The sequence below is a fragment of the Mastigoproctus giganteus genome, chromosome 2, assembly GCF_048544385.1.
Source record: "Mastigoproctus giganteus isolate SK-2022 chromosome 2, ASM4854438v1, whole genome shotgun sequence".
Classification (NCBI taxonomy): Eukaryota; Metazoa; Arthropoda; class Arachnida; order Uropygi; family Thelyphonidae; genus Mastigoproctus; species Mastigoproctus giganteus.
Window position 1 is genome coordinate 172,134,367 of NC_143576.1, and position 18,517 is coordinate 172,152,883.

The 18,517-nt window shown below is 36.5% G+C and overlaps 1 protein-coding gene across 1 annotated transcript in view; it reads left to right on the plus strand.

The window, feature by feature from the left end:
• melt (ventricular zone expressed PH domain-containing protein melted) overlaps positions 1 to 18,517 on the plus strand; it is a 283,797-nt gene that overhangs the window by 148,372 nt on the left and 116,908 nt on the right. Inside the window, exon 11 of the mRNA XM_090368782.1 lies at positions 9,895 to 10,030. Coding sequence (XP_090224908.1) covers positions 9,895 to 10,030 — 136 coding nt within the window. The remainder of the gene's footprint in view (positions 1 to 9,894; positions 10,031 to 18,517) is intronic.

Sequence of the window (18,517 nt, forward strand, 5' to 3'; positions counted from 1 at the left end):
CACACAGATGTGTTGATGACCATCCTAAAATGAGGTTTCCAAACCTGTATGCACTGTTCAAGACCTACCATATACAATGGGATAATCACTTCTATCCCTGCTGGCAAAAGTTCCTGTATGTCATTGAAAGAATCCCATGGACTGTTCTAGTAACTTGTTTCTACTGCTTAGAGAATTTCACATCAGGCTGTACCATTAACACTAGATCTTTTTCATATTTCGCAAACTTAAGTTTGGTACCACAGGGATGATAAGTTAAATTGGCCGCCACCCAAATGAGTGATTTGTATTTATCACTTATATCTTAATTGCCATTTTACAGCCAATCTGCTATCTCTAAACCCTCTTAAGTAGCATACCCTCATTATTGTCATTAACCACCATGCTCACCTTTGCATCGCCAGCCATCTTAGACATACTTGAAATAATTACATTTCCATTAATATCATTAATAAATATTAAAAAAAGTAAGGGCTCAACACTGACCCTCGTGGAACCCTACCTAGAATATTAGTCCATGAAGAGCAGTAGTCTTTCATAACTAAGCTTTATTATTACTAAATTACAGTTGCTCAGAGCGAAACGGATACAAAAATATAGATTGTGACAGGTTTAATAATAGGAAATATACATATATTAGATTAGATACATACAAATAAAAGCTTTTGGTTGTTTAGTTAACCTTCTTCAGTTGAAATGAAATGACACGCTTCCATTCTAACTGCCATTCCATTTCAACTGAAGAAGGTTAACTAAACAACCGAAAGCTTTTATTTGTATGTATCTAATCTAATCTAATAGATTAGATACATACAAATGTATATTTACTATTATTAAACCTGTCACAATCTATATTTTTGTATCCGTTTCGCTCTGAGCAACTGTAATTTTGTATTTATTACTAATAATAATGAATTATTATTATTACTAATAATAATAATTCATTATTATTAGTAATAATAATGAATCCAGAGCCCACAGGCCTCTTTAATCATATAACTAAGCTTTGTCTCCTACAACTTAGCCATCCCTTTATTCATTGTGGTAACTTCTGCTAAATGCCACATTGTTCCAATTTATACAATTGTGCATAAGGTATGATCTTTCTTTGACAAATTCACAATTGCCTTATAGCTACCTACCAAGATAATTTTGCATTACTTCTTTAACTGTTTCCTTTATTATTTTTCCTGGTGCGGGTTAAAATTGCTGATTTGTAGTAACCCACTTCACCCTTTGAACCACCCTTATGAATGGATGATACATTTGCACATTTACAATCTGCAGGTACTTCTGAATCTAAGGATGCTTTCATGGTTAGAGTACCCTGTTGGGTCTTTGACTAATCTTGTTCTTCTCCGCACCCATTCCAACAGATCCACATCCTTCTTAAAGTGGGACTTCCAGACCTAAGTGTAGTACTCAAAATGCAGCCTAATTATTGCCTTATACAATGTGATGATCACCTCCTTGTTCCTGCTAAGAAAATTCCTGTATAACATTGATAGAACCTCATGAGCTGTTCAACAGCCTGCCTGCACTGTTAAAGTTCATGTTACACTGTACAAATATCTCTAGGTCTCTTTTGTTTTCCATACCCTGAGTGTGGCCTATTTGTTATAATATTCTGAGATTACTGTCCATATTCAGTACCTTGTATTTATCAATGTTAGACGACAATTTCCACTTCTCAGCACATCCTGTTCAGTTTTTCTAGACCTTGTTGTTGTAAAATTCCTAGTGTGCATTAACCACACTGCTAAACTGTATATCATCTGCAAACTTAGACTATCAGCTTGATATGTGTTTATCAATATCATTAATAAATCCTCCTTTGTGGCTTGATTGCACACCAGTTTCTACTTATTGTAAGTTTCTGTGTCCTCCAATAACCATTCCATGCATTTTTCTTTCTGCCATTAGTCTCATGTGTGGCATCCATTTAGGTCTACACCTTGAACAATATCTCTTAGTTGGCATTGTTGTCACCTTTCTGAAAGCAAAATCCCTTTACCCTTGATAAAGTTATATCATTAAGCCAATCCCTCATCGATACACTACGATCACTGCCTTCTGATGGTTCTTTTATCTGGAGACTCTTAATGTATGAAGAACCATTGTTGATAATCAACTTGAGAATATTGCTTTCTCTTGTTGCCTGTCTAACATGCTGATGGAGAAAACAGGGATTCAATAAATCCACATAAGTTCTGCTTACAAGTTCCAGTCAGTATCTGTAAAGTTAGAAATCTCCCATTATAAGACATTCTGAGTTACTGGCAAACTCTGTTTATGTGTGTTCATTATATCCCCCATATTGTGTGTCATTATGTACTTTGTTGCGGTCTGGAGTTTCCTCCATTTGCCACTGGATCTTCTGTACTGGCATTTGCCATGCACCAGCCATGTGGGTGTAAGGTGTGTCTGTGTAGTTTATTGTTTTGTTGTTATGTTGTGGCCAGCATTGGCATTTAGAAGTCAGGGGAGCAACAAACACCGGATCACCAGGTCAGTATCCCTTGCTTCCTGTCCTAATCCATAAGGAGGCATGCCATATTCTGCTATCGGGCCACTATATTGGGCCTTCTGGATGCAAGTTCCAGAAGACCCAAGATTTGTCAAAAGGAGGGGGGTAGCTGGGTAGGTGTAGGTTGGTGTGTAGTATCACTCCACTCTGAGGTAGGAAGATATAAGATTCAAGAAAAGCAGCAAAGGTACTAGGAGAAGGATGGACAGTGGCAAGTTGTAGTTTGCCCAAGTTTTGAGCAGAGAAACCTTTGTCAAGAATCCTACCTTGGTAAAACAAGATCAGCAGTGATCAAACCCTCGATGGGGTCCACATTCCCGCTCTGAAGAGGCCTTCAGAGGAGAAATCCACTCCTCATGGCTGGATTAGATTGGTATGTAGTGTCATGGCCATACATTTTTCTTTCTTGGGCATTTCCTGGGGCAAGGGGAAAGAACAGGAGTCTGCAACAGAGCAGTAGGATCTCCAGACAGTTCAGTTTGTCACATTCAGAAAGACACGATTGGGGTTTATGAGTGCTGAGCATGGCAGAGCCATGGACTAAGATGAAAGGATGGAAGTCTGTGTGGCATCTCCTGGATGATGATAACAGTTCAAGAAATACTCCTCACAGTCAGTTATCCTATAACGTACTACTACTACTACTCATTTGTTTTCTCCTGATGTTTATGTTACACCAAACAGACCAAACAATGCACTGGCTACCCACATCAATTAAGTGCACTACTTAAGGTTTTATATGCTTCTTAGCTGAAAGAATAACTCCCTCCTCCCCCATCCACATATCATGATTGGAAGAGTCTGTTTGCAATCAGTTACAAACACTGAAATTCTTGGATATTCAGTTAAATAGGGGCTTGAAATTTGCATTGCACATCAGCTACATCTGAAATAAGGTTAGGGAACTTACTATATGACTGTATCTTCCTTCCATTATATCTTATGGCATCTCCACTTGGATTGGAAGTGCACTCGGGAAAAGAAATAGTGAGAAACTGCTTTTGGTTCAGCACATAATGCCCTTAAAATTTGTCGAGGCTTGCTGTACAGTGTCAACTGAAGCAATTCAAGTTGTATCTGGTCGATTGCCAGTGAACCTGCATCTAGTGTTCAGAAGCATGTGCTATTATCTGGATCAGTCCATTCCCTGTGAGTTGCTGGGCATTGAACTGAAGCTTGTAAATGATCCATGGCAGGAAAAGAAGCGGTTGTGGGAATTGCTGATGGTTAATTGGCAGAACCATTGAACTGAATTGGATAAAGGAGTAGTCACTCACAGATTCTTCCCATGCATTAATGGAATTCCACATCAGGGATGCAAGTGGTTCATTCCAAATCTGCATTTACAGGACATGGATAATTTTTTTTGGTAAACTGAATGGGCTTCGTTTTTCTGATTGGACAATTTGCTTGTGTGGAGTTCAGGAGATTTGGCAGCATATCTTCTGCTAATGCCGGGAATACAAAGGTCTCCAGCTGCAGTTAGTGGAAGCCTTTCCTAGCTTGGATTGTCTGAGTGAGGGAAAAGGAACATTGCTGGTCAAGACAAAGGAAGACTTTTGGGCATGACAGCATTTTTCAGAAAACAGATGTTATTAGAATATGAGGAGGAAATGGTAAGGCAAAATTAAATTGTTCCCAAAACAGAACTGTTTTCTAATTCAATTACAGTGCAAGTATGTATGTGTTGTAATCTGTTCTGGAAAAGAGTGGGTCACTTGTCCTGCTCTACAGCAAAGTCTAAAATGGGATTCAAGTCAGTCTCTGTGATGAGCCATGGTTAGAGGTGTAATGCACTTTGTAGGACTTACTGCTGGTTGACTGATGATTATTTTGTTGTGCTCTGTCAAGATTTGATGTACAAAATAGCCTGAGGATGCAGCTATATGTGCTGCACATGCCACATACAGTTTCTCATGATGTACTATAGTGCATTGCATCAACCGAGCTCAATGAAAAGAGGGATGACAAAAAGTCCTCTGTAATTCCTTGTACTGTGCATAAAGTAATTAATAGTTCATTCTGCTGTCTATATGTGACTCATACGTGATCTTTTCCTTGGTTTCTTGTGGTGTGTGAACCTTAGGATATATGCAGTTCCTTGTGGCACAGCACAAGGAACTGCACATATGTTTGTTTGTTTGTTATTTGGTTTTTAGGAGCATTAGCAACTAATGCCATATTGCTCCAGGGATATGCGATGGTCATTCCCTGACCTTTCCGCATCCTCCATATTTGGTGGTCACAGGCTCGAACCCCTGTCTAATCAAGAAGCGTGTGCTACACACTGCTGCTCCTGCCCACCTGGCTACGGAGGCACCAAACTGCACATATGTACAAATACATCTGATTTTTGCAAATGACTTGAACAGGAATGCAATGCTAATCTTCTATTGCACAGATCAAGTCAAGGGATTTGGTTGGGCATCTTGGCTAGACATTTGATGAACACTTGACCCTGACAACCAATTTGCGACTTTAGGATTGTGCAACTGACCCAGGCCAATCACTCATTGCAGCCAACATTAATGTTACATCACATTACAAAATCATATTCACCACTACACTGATGAGCTTTGCTGGGTAGAGTACTTTTACAAACATATAGCAGGGTTAGCATGTTCTGGCTTGAGAACACACACACACACACACACACACACACACACACACACACACACACACACACACACACACACACACACACACACACAATCTGTATGATATTATTTTCATGTTACCTCATTCTCTTTATGATGTTCCAAATTTTAACCTGTACGATAACATGGGTTGCCAAAAGTTGGCAGAAATTGCCTAGTACAGTAAATAAAAAAAATGTACATTATAAATGTTATGTCTGAATGGCACCATATTTCCAATACTCCTACAGTTTCACATTTGGTGTCTTAAACAGCACTTCTTATTCATCAGATTTGTTTACTGATGAATAAGACATATTCTTAGCATTAATGTACAGGCAAGTATACAAGCACCTGTTTGTTCCATAAAACAGCCCATGTATTTGCTTATCCCATGAGGGAACTCCATTAGTCCTTGTAATTCCTGATACATTAGTCATGATTTGCACCCCCTTCCGTTAATATAATTGTCTAGATTACACCATGTTGTTCACTTTTAGCTGCATCAGTTTCTTTTTCACCTTACCTTTTGTTATTAAAAATCTTAATTCCCAATCAGTTAAATACTAATTGGGAGTTAAGACAGAGTCGTCAACAGGTATACCATTCATATACAGCAGACCAATGTGACTCACCTTTACTTCTGTTATTAACATACACTAAGAATTCCTTTGCTGGTTTTCTTTGTATTCTTATCCAAAGCCTTCCTATAATCTGTCTGAGCCTGTATAACTTCCTGAATAATGTCATTACATGCTAGTTTTTACTTATTGTGTGACTGTATTCCCTGACAATTTATAATTATTCCAAGCATGTTTCTTCTCTGCCATTAAATTTTAATTCATCTGTCATCGATTTTGGTCTAAATCTGGAACTGTATCTCTAGGAATGGGAAATAATTATTTCTCTTCCCATTTGGCATTTACGTGTTTTGAACAACATCAGTTGGTACTACCGAAAAGAGCTTAAAGAAATCTTTGAGCCCATTATGATCATCTTTACAAAAACAAAAACATTTCCCTTTGTCCTTGACACTAGTTATTTCTTTGAATAAATTCTGCATCAATATGCTATGATCACTGATATTTAAAGGTTCCATTACTTAAAGATTCTTAATATATGATGAAACCAGATCAAAAATATTGCTTTCTCTTTTTGTCTCTCCAACTTGTTGTAGAAAGCTGTTATCCACCAAATCGAGAAATGTTTAGCAACTGGGGGAGCTGCAAACCTACAAATTCCAATTGATCTTTGAAAAGCTGAAATTCCCCATGATAAGACATTCTAATTTGCTTGCCCATTCTATTTGCTTGTATAATTGTTATTTTCACAGTCATTTAGCCTGTGACAGGGGTGGGCAACCTCTGGCCAGCAGGCCAACTACGGCCCGCATTAATTTCCGGATAACTGACTTCCGATTATCCGGAATAATCTGAAAGGCTGATTTTTTTTTTTTTTTTTAATCAATGATAGTATTTGCAACAAATGTTTATTATGCTACAAGAGCATTCTGTGTTTTTTTTACATTGTATATTTGGCAAAATGTTGGATTAGGATTAATGGGTTTTCTTTGAAACCATGAGTGATAGAGTTTAGTTATTTTATGAACCCAATTTTCCATGACAATTCTCTTCATTTCATATTATGTATACTTTTAGTCCAGATTTGGTAAGAATACAGTAATATTGGCCTGAAACTGTGTGATTTATTATTGTTTTCTCAGTTTTTTTTTCAGTAAAATGTCAACGAAAAGAAACAGCACTGAAATGGGCAGAAAATCAGGAAGAATGGTCGATAAATCAAATTAATATTCTTGGAACTTGAGAGATTTAGCAACAAGAAAGAAAAAAAAATTGCAACAAATGAAACAAAAAATTGATCGAACGTTATTTTAAAAAATTACTTAAAATTTTTTTTCCCATAAAATATGCAGTAAAATACCATAGCATTAGCAAAGGCACATGATGCAAGAAAGCAAGCTTATATAGCATCAGCCAATAAAAAAAACTCTTATTTCACCCATCCACTCGCCCCAAATTTTTGTCCAGATCTGCCTTTGAATCTCTTTAAGCTATCAACTTCAACAACGACAGATGGAAGTTTGTTCTTCCAGCAATCAAACACCCACTGGCTAAAGGCAAACTTCCACACATCTATCCTACAACCGTCTTTCCTCAGTTTGAATTTATGCCCTCTCAGGCGATTATTCTGAGCAAGAGGAACAATCCCATCAGCATTGAGCATGCTCAAACCATTCAAGGCTTTATACACCTCGATCAGATCACCACGCAGGTGCCTTGTCTCCAGACACTGTAATTTGCAAAACTTAAGCCTCTCTTGGTAAGAGGATCCTTTCATTCCCCTCACCAATCTTGTTGCTCTTCTCTGTACACACATAAGCAAATCTACATCCTTCCTAAAATGATGCCTCCAGACCTGTACGCAGTACTCAAGGCATTGCCTGACCATTCCCTTATACAAGGGGATAATCACCTCCTTATCCCTGCTAGAAAAATTCCTGTATATTATTGACAAGACACCATGAGCCACTCTTGCAGACTGTCTGCACTGTTCAGAAAACTTCATATCTGCCTACGCAATTACCCCCAGGTCCTTTTCACTCTCTACCACTGTCAGTGTAATACCACACAGTTGATACTTACTCTGTGGTTACTGCTTCCCATATGCAGTACTTTACATTTGTTAATGATAAACTTCATTTGCCTCCTCTTAGCCCATCTGCTCAACTTTTCTAGATCCTGTTGCAGCAGTGTACTGTCTTTACTGTTGTTAACAACCCTGCCAACCTTTATATCATCTGCAAACTTGGACATTAAACCTGATATACCTTCATCAATATCATTGAAAAATATACAAAACAACAATGGGCCCAACTCCAAACCCTGGGGAACTCCACTAATAACATTTGTCCACAAAGAGCAGTGTCCATTTATTACCACTCTGTTGTCTCCCACTCAACCATACCTTTATCCATTGTAGCAACTTTCTCTGAATGCCATACCTCTCCAATTTGTACAGCAGTCTTCCATGTGTAACAGTACCAAATTTCCTGAAATCCAAGTATGTATGATATCAAAATTATTTTTGGAATTCAGTTCCTTTGTGACCACATCATAGTATCCAATCAAATTTGTCAGACAAGACTTTCCCTTAACAAACCCATGCTGTGTCCGAGCTATAACTGAAGTCTTGTCTAGATGATCCTGCAGTGCTTCTTTAACCAGTGCCTCCATTAATTTCACTGGAACAGAAGTTAAACTAACAGGTCTGTAATTATCTGTCTCTCCCTTTGTCCTCCTTTTTGGATTGGGGTCACATTTGCATATCTCCAGTCCATGGGTACCTCCCCTGAGTCCAGGGAAGCTCTCATAATTATGGCTAAGCATTTGCTTACTTCCTTTGCCATCTCCCTTAATATAACTAAATAGATTCCATCCACCCCAGGTGCCTTTCTTATGTTTATCCTGAACAATTGCTCAACCACTTTACTCTCATTTATTACAAGGTTATCTAGCTTACTGCCAGAGTTTAATACACCTCTGGCATTCCCCTCCCTGAATAACTCCTCATGTGTGAATGTCGATGCAAAATATTCATTTAGTTTGTGAGCAGATTCGTCAACAGTTGAACCATCAATATCAAGCGGACCAATCTGATTCATCCCCTTCCTTCTAGAGTTTACATAAGTAAAGAACTCTTTGCTGTTTTTCTTTGTATCCTTTGCCAATGATTTCTCGTAATCTGCCTTTGCTTGCCTAACCTCCTTTGTGACTTTGTTACAGACCAGCTTATATCTATCATAGGCTTCTGTGTCACCTGTTATTTTATATGTATCCCATGCATTTTTCTTCTTTGTCACATGTCTAATTAGTTCATCTGACATCCATTTAGGCCTAAATTTTGAAAAATATTTCTTAGTTGGTATGAAAAGCCTTGTAGCTTTCAAGATTAATTCTTTGAATGCTTCCCATTTTGAATTTGCTGTTGGTAACATCATCATCAGTTGGTCCCACCGTATAGAATTTAAATACTGTATCAGACCACCGTAGTCACCTTTACGAAAGCAAAAACTCTTCCCTTTACCCTTGATGGTAGTTACCTCTTTGAGTAAATCCCACTTCAGCACACTGTGATCACTGCCACCTAGTGGTTCCTTTATCTGCAGATTCTTAATGCATGAAGAATCACTACTGATAATTAGATCAAGAATATTACTCCCTCTAGTTGCCTCCCAAACATGCTGCTGTAGAAAACAATCATCCAGTAAATCCACAAAAGCTTTGCTAGTGTGTGAGTGACCAACCCACAAATTCCAGTCAATCTCTGGGAAATTAAAATCCCCCATTATAAGAATTTAAGCTTAACTCACGGTTTTTTTCTAACTTTTACTTGTATATTTTAAGTAATTATGTTATAAATTTTATATGTTATAAAATAAATTAATTTTAAGTTTACAATATTAAATTATAACTTATTTCAGTTCTAATAAGTTTATATATAATATAACTTATTAGAACTGAAAAATAAGCCTTTGATTTTAAGTTTACTACTTTTGTGTTAACTTTTGGGATAACCCTCATGGTTTTAAGTTTTATTAGTTCATTTTTTAACTAATTAGAACTGAAATTATGGTTAATATGTTGGAAGGTTAATTAATATTCAGATTCATGCACAACATAATGTTGTGTTTTTTTTGTTTTTTTTTTGTAGCGCATCTCTGTCTTTGAACCATATCCTATGAGGGATGCTGTCCAACACTTTTGTGAAAAGCATCTTGACAAGATCAAAGTTTATATGGTGAAAGTGTTTGTGAAGATTCCATTACCGGTTAAGTGCACTATAGAAGGTAAGTTGATTTAATTTTTTAGCCATTAATGTGTTCAAAGAAGGACATAATGTGGTTGTTCTAATGAATTTATTAAATACAAATAACACTAATTAAGTCATGTAATTTGCTGCTCAAATTGTATATTGTTCTGGGATTACTGTTACCCAAATATACCTTGTACCAGTACTTTGCACTTAAACTTCAGTCTTTTCAACCCATTTACTTAATTTATTCAGGTCTTATAGCATACCTTGATTACTGTCATTAATCATCTCATTAATCATCCTGATACCCTTTGTATCATCAGCAAGCTTAGACATTCAGAACCCCAGTCATAACGTTAGTCCATGAGAACAGTCCCCCCCCCACCCACTTTTTTATCCATAGCATTAACTTGCCTTTCACTGCCACACTGTAATGTGTACAGAAGTTGCTCTGTGGAACAGTATCAGAAGCCTTCCTTGGAATCAAAATATACAATGTCAAAATTATTTTTTGCCTTAAGCTTCTTTGGAAAAATTCATAATCTATAATGATTGGTCAGACAAGATATTTACCAACCCAAGAGAGTCAACTTCAACTCAAATGGAACTAAATGGCCTGATTCAAGACATATCTTCCTAAGGCAAGCTGAACTCATGGATCCAATTGATGAGTAGGATTTTTGAAGTGGGTAAGGTGTACTTTAATTTTCAGATGCACATCTGTTGGGTAAGTTTTTATATTGCAGTTAGCAAGTATAATTACATATTCAAATATGTATATTTAATTTTTTTTTTTTTTTTTTTTATATCATTATCGATACTGGGTTGGAAAAACTGTAATATGGCTGACAGATCTGGGAATGCTATTCATTCTGGTTAAATATAAGAATATTTATAATACATTCTGATTAAACATACTACTGATATTAAATAAATTTGTTTGCAAATAGTGTAGGTTTAGTTTTTTTTATTTATTTGCATATACAGACATAATAATAATGCTGGGAATGTAGCTTTTGGCCAATTATCATTTTGCAAAATAATAATTAGTAAAAATTTTCAAAAATGCTTTGCCTTTAAACCACTAAACATTTTTTTCCCCCGCACTATGCCCTCTTTTTAATCTACTTTCTCTCAGATTATGAAAATAGCTTCAAAACATCCTATCATGTTGGATTAATGTATCAGTTATATATTTAATTATGTATATATATAAAGAAAATAGAGACAAATGGGCCTGGAGTACTGGGGTCCATAGTTTAACAGATATTTATTTACAGTATACCCAGTATAAAATAAAATATAAGTACAATTTCAGTGATTGTGAAATTTCAGTGATTTTTCAGTGAAATTTCAGTGTACAATTTCAGTGATTCTGAAATTGTACTTATATTTTATTTTATACTGGGTATACTGTAAATAAATATCTATTTGTTAAAGAAAATAGATATATCACTATAGTATATTAACACATGTTTGTTGTAACAGATTGTTGAATTGCTCTTGCAGTGGAATCAATATAATAGCAGTTAATTGGCATTAAATTCATAAATTAAATTAGTACAAAAAAAAAAAAAAAATTACTTTCATCATGTAATCTAATATAGAAAGTGCAAAAAATAAGAATTAGAAAGTATAAATATATAGGGATGAAAAAGAAAGTACAAATATAGTCAATTTTAATTCTGTTAAACCAGATGCATAGCACCTTTCATTTAGTATGACAGGTACTACAAAACCTGTCCTACTGAAAGAAGGTTTAGGTCAAGGTAAATGGTATAGCAAAATTTTATATATATATATATATATATATATATATATATATATATATATATAATCATAAATTAGAATAAGGTTAAAATAAAATAATTCCAGCAGTACGGCAAGACAAGAGCGAAAAAACAAAATCAAACCTAAATTCAAATAAAGCAGGGAGGGAAGAGAGGGGTAACAAGAGTAAAAATATTGCAGCAGAAACTCTAAATTAATTTAGAAAATCTAAATGTACGAATAATAATTCTTTGAAATTTAAAAGCCAATTAAATAGAAATTTAACAGTGCTCCCTCTGATGGGCACCAGGTCCAAATTTATGTGAAATATCACCAAACAGAGATTTAAACCACTACAATAAAACAAAACCAAAAATAGACAAAAATAGACTGACCATTATGCCCCATCTCGACAGAGGACCACAAGGCCAATAATGGTCAGGGAATCACTGCATTTCGAATGCTAAACAAATCGCCGCAAAGGAGAATCGATCGTAAGATCAGTCCGCCACACCGATCCACAGATTGAACCGCCAATGCAGGGAACTGAACAGCGGTGGTCCTGATGCAGCGAAAATCAAAAATAGAACAGACATAAGCACTCCAGTGCCAAGCCACACTACTGACAAAAGTAAACTTAACCCGTTTATATAAACGAATAATAAACTATAGATGGCAGTACAGGCGCAGCGTTAGCAATTCGCCCAATACTATCATGTGACATATAGTCATTTATGCACATATAGTCAGCAGTGTAAAATTATTATTTAAATATAAATACATATATTTAAATAATGTTGAACTAGTTGAAAAATGGAATATTTCATAATAAAAATAAAAAGGAGGGTACAGCATACATCAGGGGCAGCAAGAAGCATATTCCTCTACATGATGCTTGAAATATAATCATAAATTAGAATAAAGTTAAAAATAAAAATAAAATAATGCCAGCAGTACAGCAAGACAAGAGCGAAAAAACAAAATCAAACCTAAATTCAAATAAAGCAGGGAGGGAAGAGAGGGGTAACAAGAGTAAAAATATTGCAGCAGAAACTCTAAATTAATTTAGAAAATCTAAACGTACGAATAATAATTCTTTGAAATTTAAAAGCCAATTAAATAGAAATTAACTGTTAAATTTCTGTTTAATTGGCTTTTAAAGAAGAGTTGGAACAACTACTTCTGAGTGATATTTACAGTAGCAACAAGCTTGAATCTGGGAAATGTTGGAATATTAGAATGCTGTAAAATAAGTGATATAATGGTTTTAGAGAAATGTTTGTTAGAAAAGCTATTGAAATTAAAGGAGTGCACAGCTCAAGGAAAGGATGATATATATTCATTATACTTAAAAAGGCTGCATTTCAGTGCATCAAAACTTTGGGAATGTTCATGAAAGTGTCATTAGACTCCAGAAAGATTGCCTTGTACTGGAGATATGCCAGTATCTTCCCAATCCACAAATTTGGCGATAAATAGGAGTTGGGTAACTATAGGGCATTGAGTGTGGCTTCATTGTCAGAGGAATATCATGGAGTCTGTGATTAAGGTTGCAGTTCAGACAATCTTAACAAGAATGGTATCTCAAATAGGTGTGGGTTCATTAAGGGAAGATCATGGCTGATCAACCTAGTAAATTACTGTAATGTAGTCATTAAGTAGCTGGATGCAAGTAACAATTTTGACATATATATCCAGACTTTAGTAAATCTTTTGCTATGGTCCCTCATTGAAGGCTGCTATATAAACTGGAAGAAGTAAGAGTTACTGGTAAGATCCTACACTGGATTGCAGACTGGCTAAAAGTTAAAGACAGAGGGTTGTCATAAATGGTTGGTCTTCAGGGTGGATCAACATAACAAGTAGGTTCCCTTAGAGATCAGTATTGAGCCAACTCCTATTTCTAATTATCATAAATGATATTGACAAGGGTATCCAAGGTAAGCTCTCAAATTTTGCTGATGATTTGAATCTTGGAAGGGTAGTTAAAATTTGGGCCATGTTGCTTAAAAAAGACTTAGATCAGTTGCACATATAGTCAGAAAAATGGCAACTGAAGTTTAATGCTGCTGAAGTCACATATAGGTTTGTGGGGGGGAAGAAGCTAAAAGTGGTTTAGTATGAGAGGAGTTTGTGATTCAATCTAACATATGATTTCTGCAGTGTAAATCGGCAGCTAGGAAGGCACAAAGTGCATGAGGAAGGTCTGTTCTCCCTCAAGGATGAGACACAAACCAGAGGGCAGAAATATGAAATCTGAGGGAATAACAGAAGATTGTATCTCATAAAGATCACGTATGGGAAGCAGATTGTTGAATATTGGAATAAGTTGTCACCCAGGATAGTAAAGGCAGTAAGTCTAAGTGTAAAGCAAAATTGGATGATTTCCTTGTAGGATGGGAATAGTATGAATATTCTAATTTATTTGAATTTTTATTGTTATTTTATTTATATGTAGCTGATGTAGAAAGAAATTTGCTTCCTTACCTCATTCAGCTTTACTAATACTGTTATAATTCTAAATCTGCTTTAAGCAGTATCAAAAATAATGAGATAACCTGAAATACGAATATCACATATTATCGGGTTGTCACACCATTCCATTTCAGACAGTAGCATCTCCGTTATATATGTAATTGTGGTAAAAATTTTTATGTGAATGCATATGTATAAAGCAATTGTTATTTATATTTTAAATTTTTTTTTTTATTTAAATTGAAATTTGGACAATCGTATGTTGCCATTGTATTAACAAAAAAAAAAAAAAAAAAGCATATATGGTCGGATTGAGTGATATAGCGTCTATGAATATGTCATGAGAGTAAATAATACACAATTTTGACAATATGATTGTCATTTTAGAGTGCAGTGTAAAATTATTATTTGACACTGCACTTACTTTTTTTTATGAAGACCCCAAGCACAAGAGGTATTACAACCTATAGTTCTTAGTACCGTGCTATTGGGTTGAAGGTTAAGAAGACGAAAGAAGATACTTTGTAATTTTCAGGAAATATGTATTGAAGGGAAGTTGTTCCAGAAAATAAAAATTGAAAAAATAAATGAGGAAGAGGAAAAGTTGGTTTTATGAGTTTTAAGTTGGACATTAAAGGGATGCTGACTGTTATAGCATGTGTTCAGACTGGTTTGGAAGAGAGAGTGGGAATTATATAAATTACTGTAACTGTCCTCCTTTCAGTGGAATCTGGAAGCTTGAGAGAGGTTTTAGGGGCACCACCCCAGATGCGGGAACAATATTCCGTGGTAATACAGAGCGAGCAACTGTTTAAAGAAAAGTAAACAAGAGCAAAGGAGAAAACTCAGTTTTTTTAGATGCATAGGAAGCAATATTTGTAATGTGCTTATGCCAAGATAGATTAGAAGGCAGGGTAATTTTAACTTTGACATAAAGTATTAAGGTTATTTTTTATAACCTTAATGGCATCCATTAGCATTAGTACAGGCATACAATGCAAGAAAGCAAGCTTATGCAGCATCAGCCAAAAAAAAACCCTCCCATTTCACCCCTCCATTCATTCTAAATATCTGTCCAGCACAGCCTTAAATTTATTTAGGCTATTAGCTTCCACAACAAAAGATGGAAGCCTGTTCCACCATTCAACTACCCGCTGCCTAAAGGCAAATTTCCGTACATCTATTCTACAACTATCTTTCTTCAATTTGAAACTGTGCCCCCCTCAGGTTCTTAGTCTGAGCAAGAGGAAGAATACCATCGGCATTCAGCTTGCTCAACCCATTCAAGGCCTTATACACTTCAATCAGATCACCTTACAGGTGCCTACTCTCCAGGCACTGCAATTTGTAGAACTTCAGCCTTTCTTGGTACCCCTTTGTTCCCCTCACCAATCTTGTTGCCTTTCTTTGTACTCATTCTAGCAACTCTACATCCTTCCTAAAATGAGGCCTCCAGACCCGTACACAGTACTCTTGGTGTGGCCTGACCATTGCCTTGTATAACGGGATAATTGCCTCCCTGTCCCTGCTAGCAAAAATTCCTATATATCATTGACAAGACTTCATGACCTGCCCTGGCAGCCTGTCTGCACTGCTCAGCGCACTTCATATTTGACTGCACAATTACCCCCACGTCTTTTTCATTTTCCACTTCCCTGAGTGTAGTACCACACAGTTGGTACGTTTCCCTTCGGTTACTGCTACCCATACGTAGTACTTTGCATTTGTCAATGTTAAACTTCAGTTGCCACTCTCAGACCATTTTCCAAACTTATCTAGATACAGTTGGAGTAGCATACTGTCATTAACAACCCTGCCAACCTTTGTGTCATCTACAAACTTGGACATTAAACCTGATATACCTTCATCAATATCATTGATAAATATACAAAACAACAATGGGCCCAACACCGAATGCTGGGGAACTCCACTAATAATATTTGTCCACGAAGAGCAGTGTCCATTGATTACCACTCTCTGTTGTCTGCCGCTCAACCATCCCTTTAACCATTGTAGCAACTTACCCTGAATGCCATACCTCTCCAATTTGTACAGCAGTCTTCCATGTGCAACAGTATCAAAAGCTTTCCTGAAATCCAAGTATATGATATCAAAATTAATTTTGGCATTCAGTTCCTTTGTGACCACATCATAGTATCCAATCAAATTGGTCAGACAAGATCTCCCTTTAACAAACTCATGCTGTGTCTTAACTATTACTGCAGCCTTGTCTAGATGATCCTGCAATGCTTCTTTAACCAGTGATTCCATTATTTTCCCCGGAACACAAGTTAAACTAACAGGTCTGTAGTTACTTTGTCACCTTTTGAACCCCCTTTGTGAATTGGTGATACATTTGCACACCTCCAGTCCATGGGGACTTCCCCTGAGTCCAAGGAAGCTCTCATATTTATGAGTAAGGGTTTGCTGCCTCCTTTAATATAACTGCATAGATCTCGTCCATCCCAGGTGCCTTCCTTATGTTTAACTTCAGCAATTTCTCCTCCACTTTGTTCTCAGTTATTACAAAATCACTTAGCTCCCTGTTAGCGTTTGATAAACTTCTGGCACTCCCCTCCTTGAATAACTTCTCATTTGTGAATGTAGGTGCAAAATACTCATTCAGTTTATCAGCTAGTTGAGCATGATCATCAATAGTTAACCCATCTATGTTAAGTGGTCCAATCTGATTCATCCCTTTCCTTCTAGAGTTTACATAAGTAAAGAACTCTTTGCTGTTTTTCTTTGCATCCAAAGATTTCGCGTAATCTGTCTTCGCCTGCCTTAACCTCCTTTGTGAATTGACTACAGACTAGTTTATACCTGCCATAAGCTTCTATGTCACCTGATACTTTATATGCATCCCATACATTCTTCTTCTCTGCCACAAGCCTCATTAATTCATTTTACATCTGTTTAGGCCTAAACCTTGAACAATATTCCTTAGTTGGAATGAAAAGCCTAGTCGCCTCCAAAATTAAGTCCCTGAAGACTTCCCATTTAGAATTCAATGTTGGTGACATCATTAGTTGATCCCACTGTACAGAATTTAAAAACTGTCTGAGACCTCTGTTGTCACCTTTACGAAAGCAAAATCCCTTCCCTTTAGCCTTGATGGTAGTTACATCTTTAAGTAATTCCCACATCAGTACATTGTGATCACTGTCACCCAGTGGTTCCTTTATCTGCAAATTCTTAATGCATGAATAATCACTGCTGATAACTAGATCAAGAGTATTATTCCCTCTGTTTGCGTCTCGAACATGTTGCTGTAGAAAATAGTCATCAAATAAATTCACCGTCTTGCTAGTGTGCGAGTGACCAAACCACAAGTTCCAGTCAATATCTGGAAAGTTAAAATCCTCCATTGTAAGACATTCTGATTTACTGGCCCACTCTATTTCTCTGCACAATTGCTCCTTATACTCATTAGATTCATTAGGCCTATAACCTACACACCTACTCTCATTTTTCCTTTCCCAGCTTATATTATTTCACACCAAACAGACTCAACATTGCATTCTCCACCAACATCATTTGGATGCACTTCCTTAGATTTTGTGTTTCTTAACTAACAGCATAACCCCTCCTCCCTTCCTGTCCTGTCTATTCTTACTGTACACATTTGGGGAGTGCATCCCCAAATTCCAATTCTGCACTGCTTATATTTGTGTGACACCACGTCTCTGATATCCCAACAATATCTGCCTTTGATGTCTTGACTAGCACTTCACTTCAAGCTCATTAAATTTATTAACTATACTCCTAGCATTGGTGTACATGCAAGTATACATGCACCTGTTCTTACTCTTAGTTACCCTAACAAGGCCATGTATTTACTTGTTCCACTATGACTCCCAGCAGTTCTAGAAATCTCCATTACCTTGCTTTCCAGGTTGCTGCTTAATTGCATTTCAATAGAAGTAGCAAGAATCACTTTTACCTCTGCCAGCGGCTACTGTTAATCTATTAGTCTGTGTATCCCCCCCAAGCTAGCAGTTTTCCGACCCACCTAACTCTGCCTCAATAGCATCAGCAAATATTCTTGCACCCTTTCTATTTAAGTGTATCCCATCCCTGTAGAAGCAGTTTCTCTTGTCAATGAGCACAGACCAGGGTGAAAAAAAAAAAATTGTACTCCTTGAGCCTTGCACAATCTCTCCAGGGCTGAATTGATCAACTCGGCTCTCATCATGTACTCCCTCCTATCGTGTCTGGGCAGTTTTGCAGACACTTTCACATTCAACCCTAACTTGCGAATTTTTTTAAACATTGA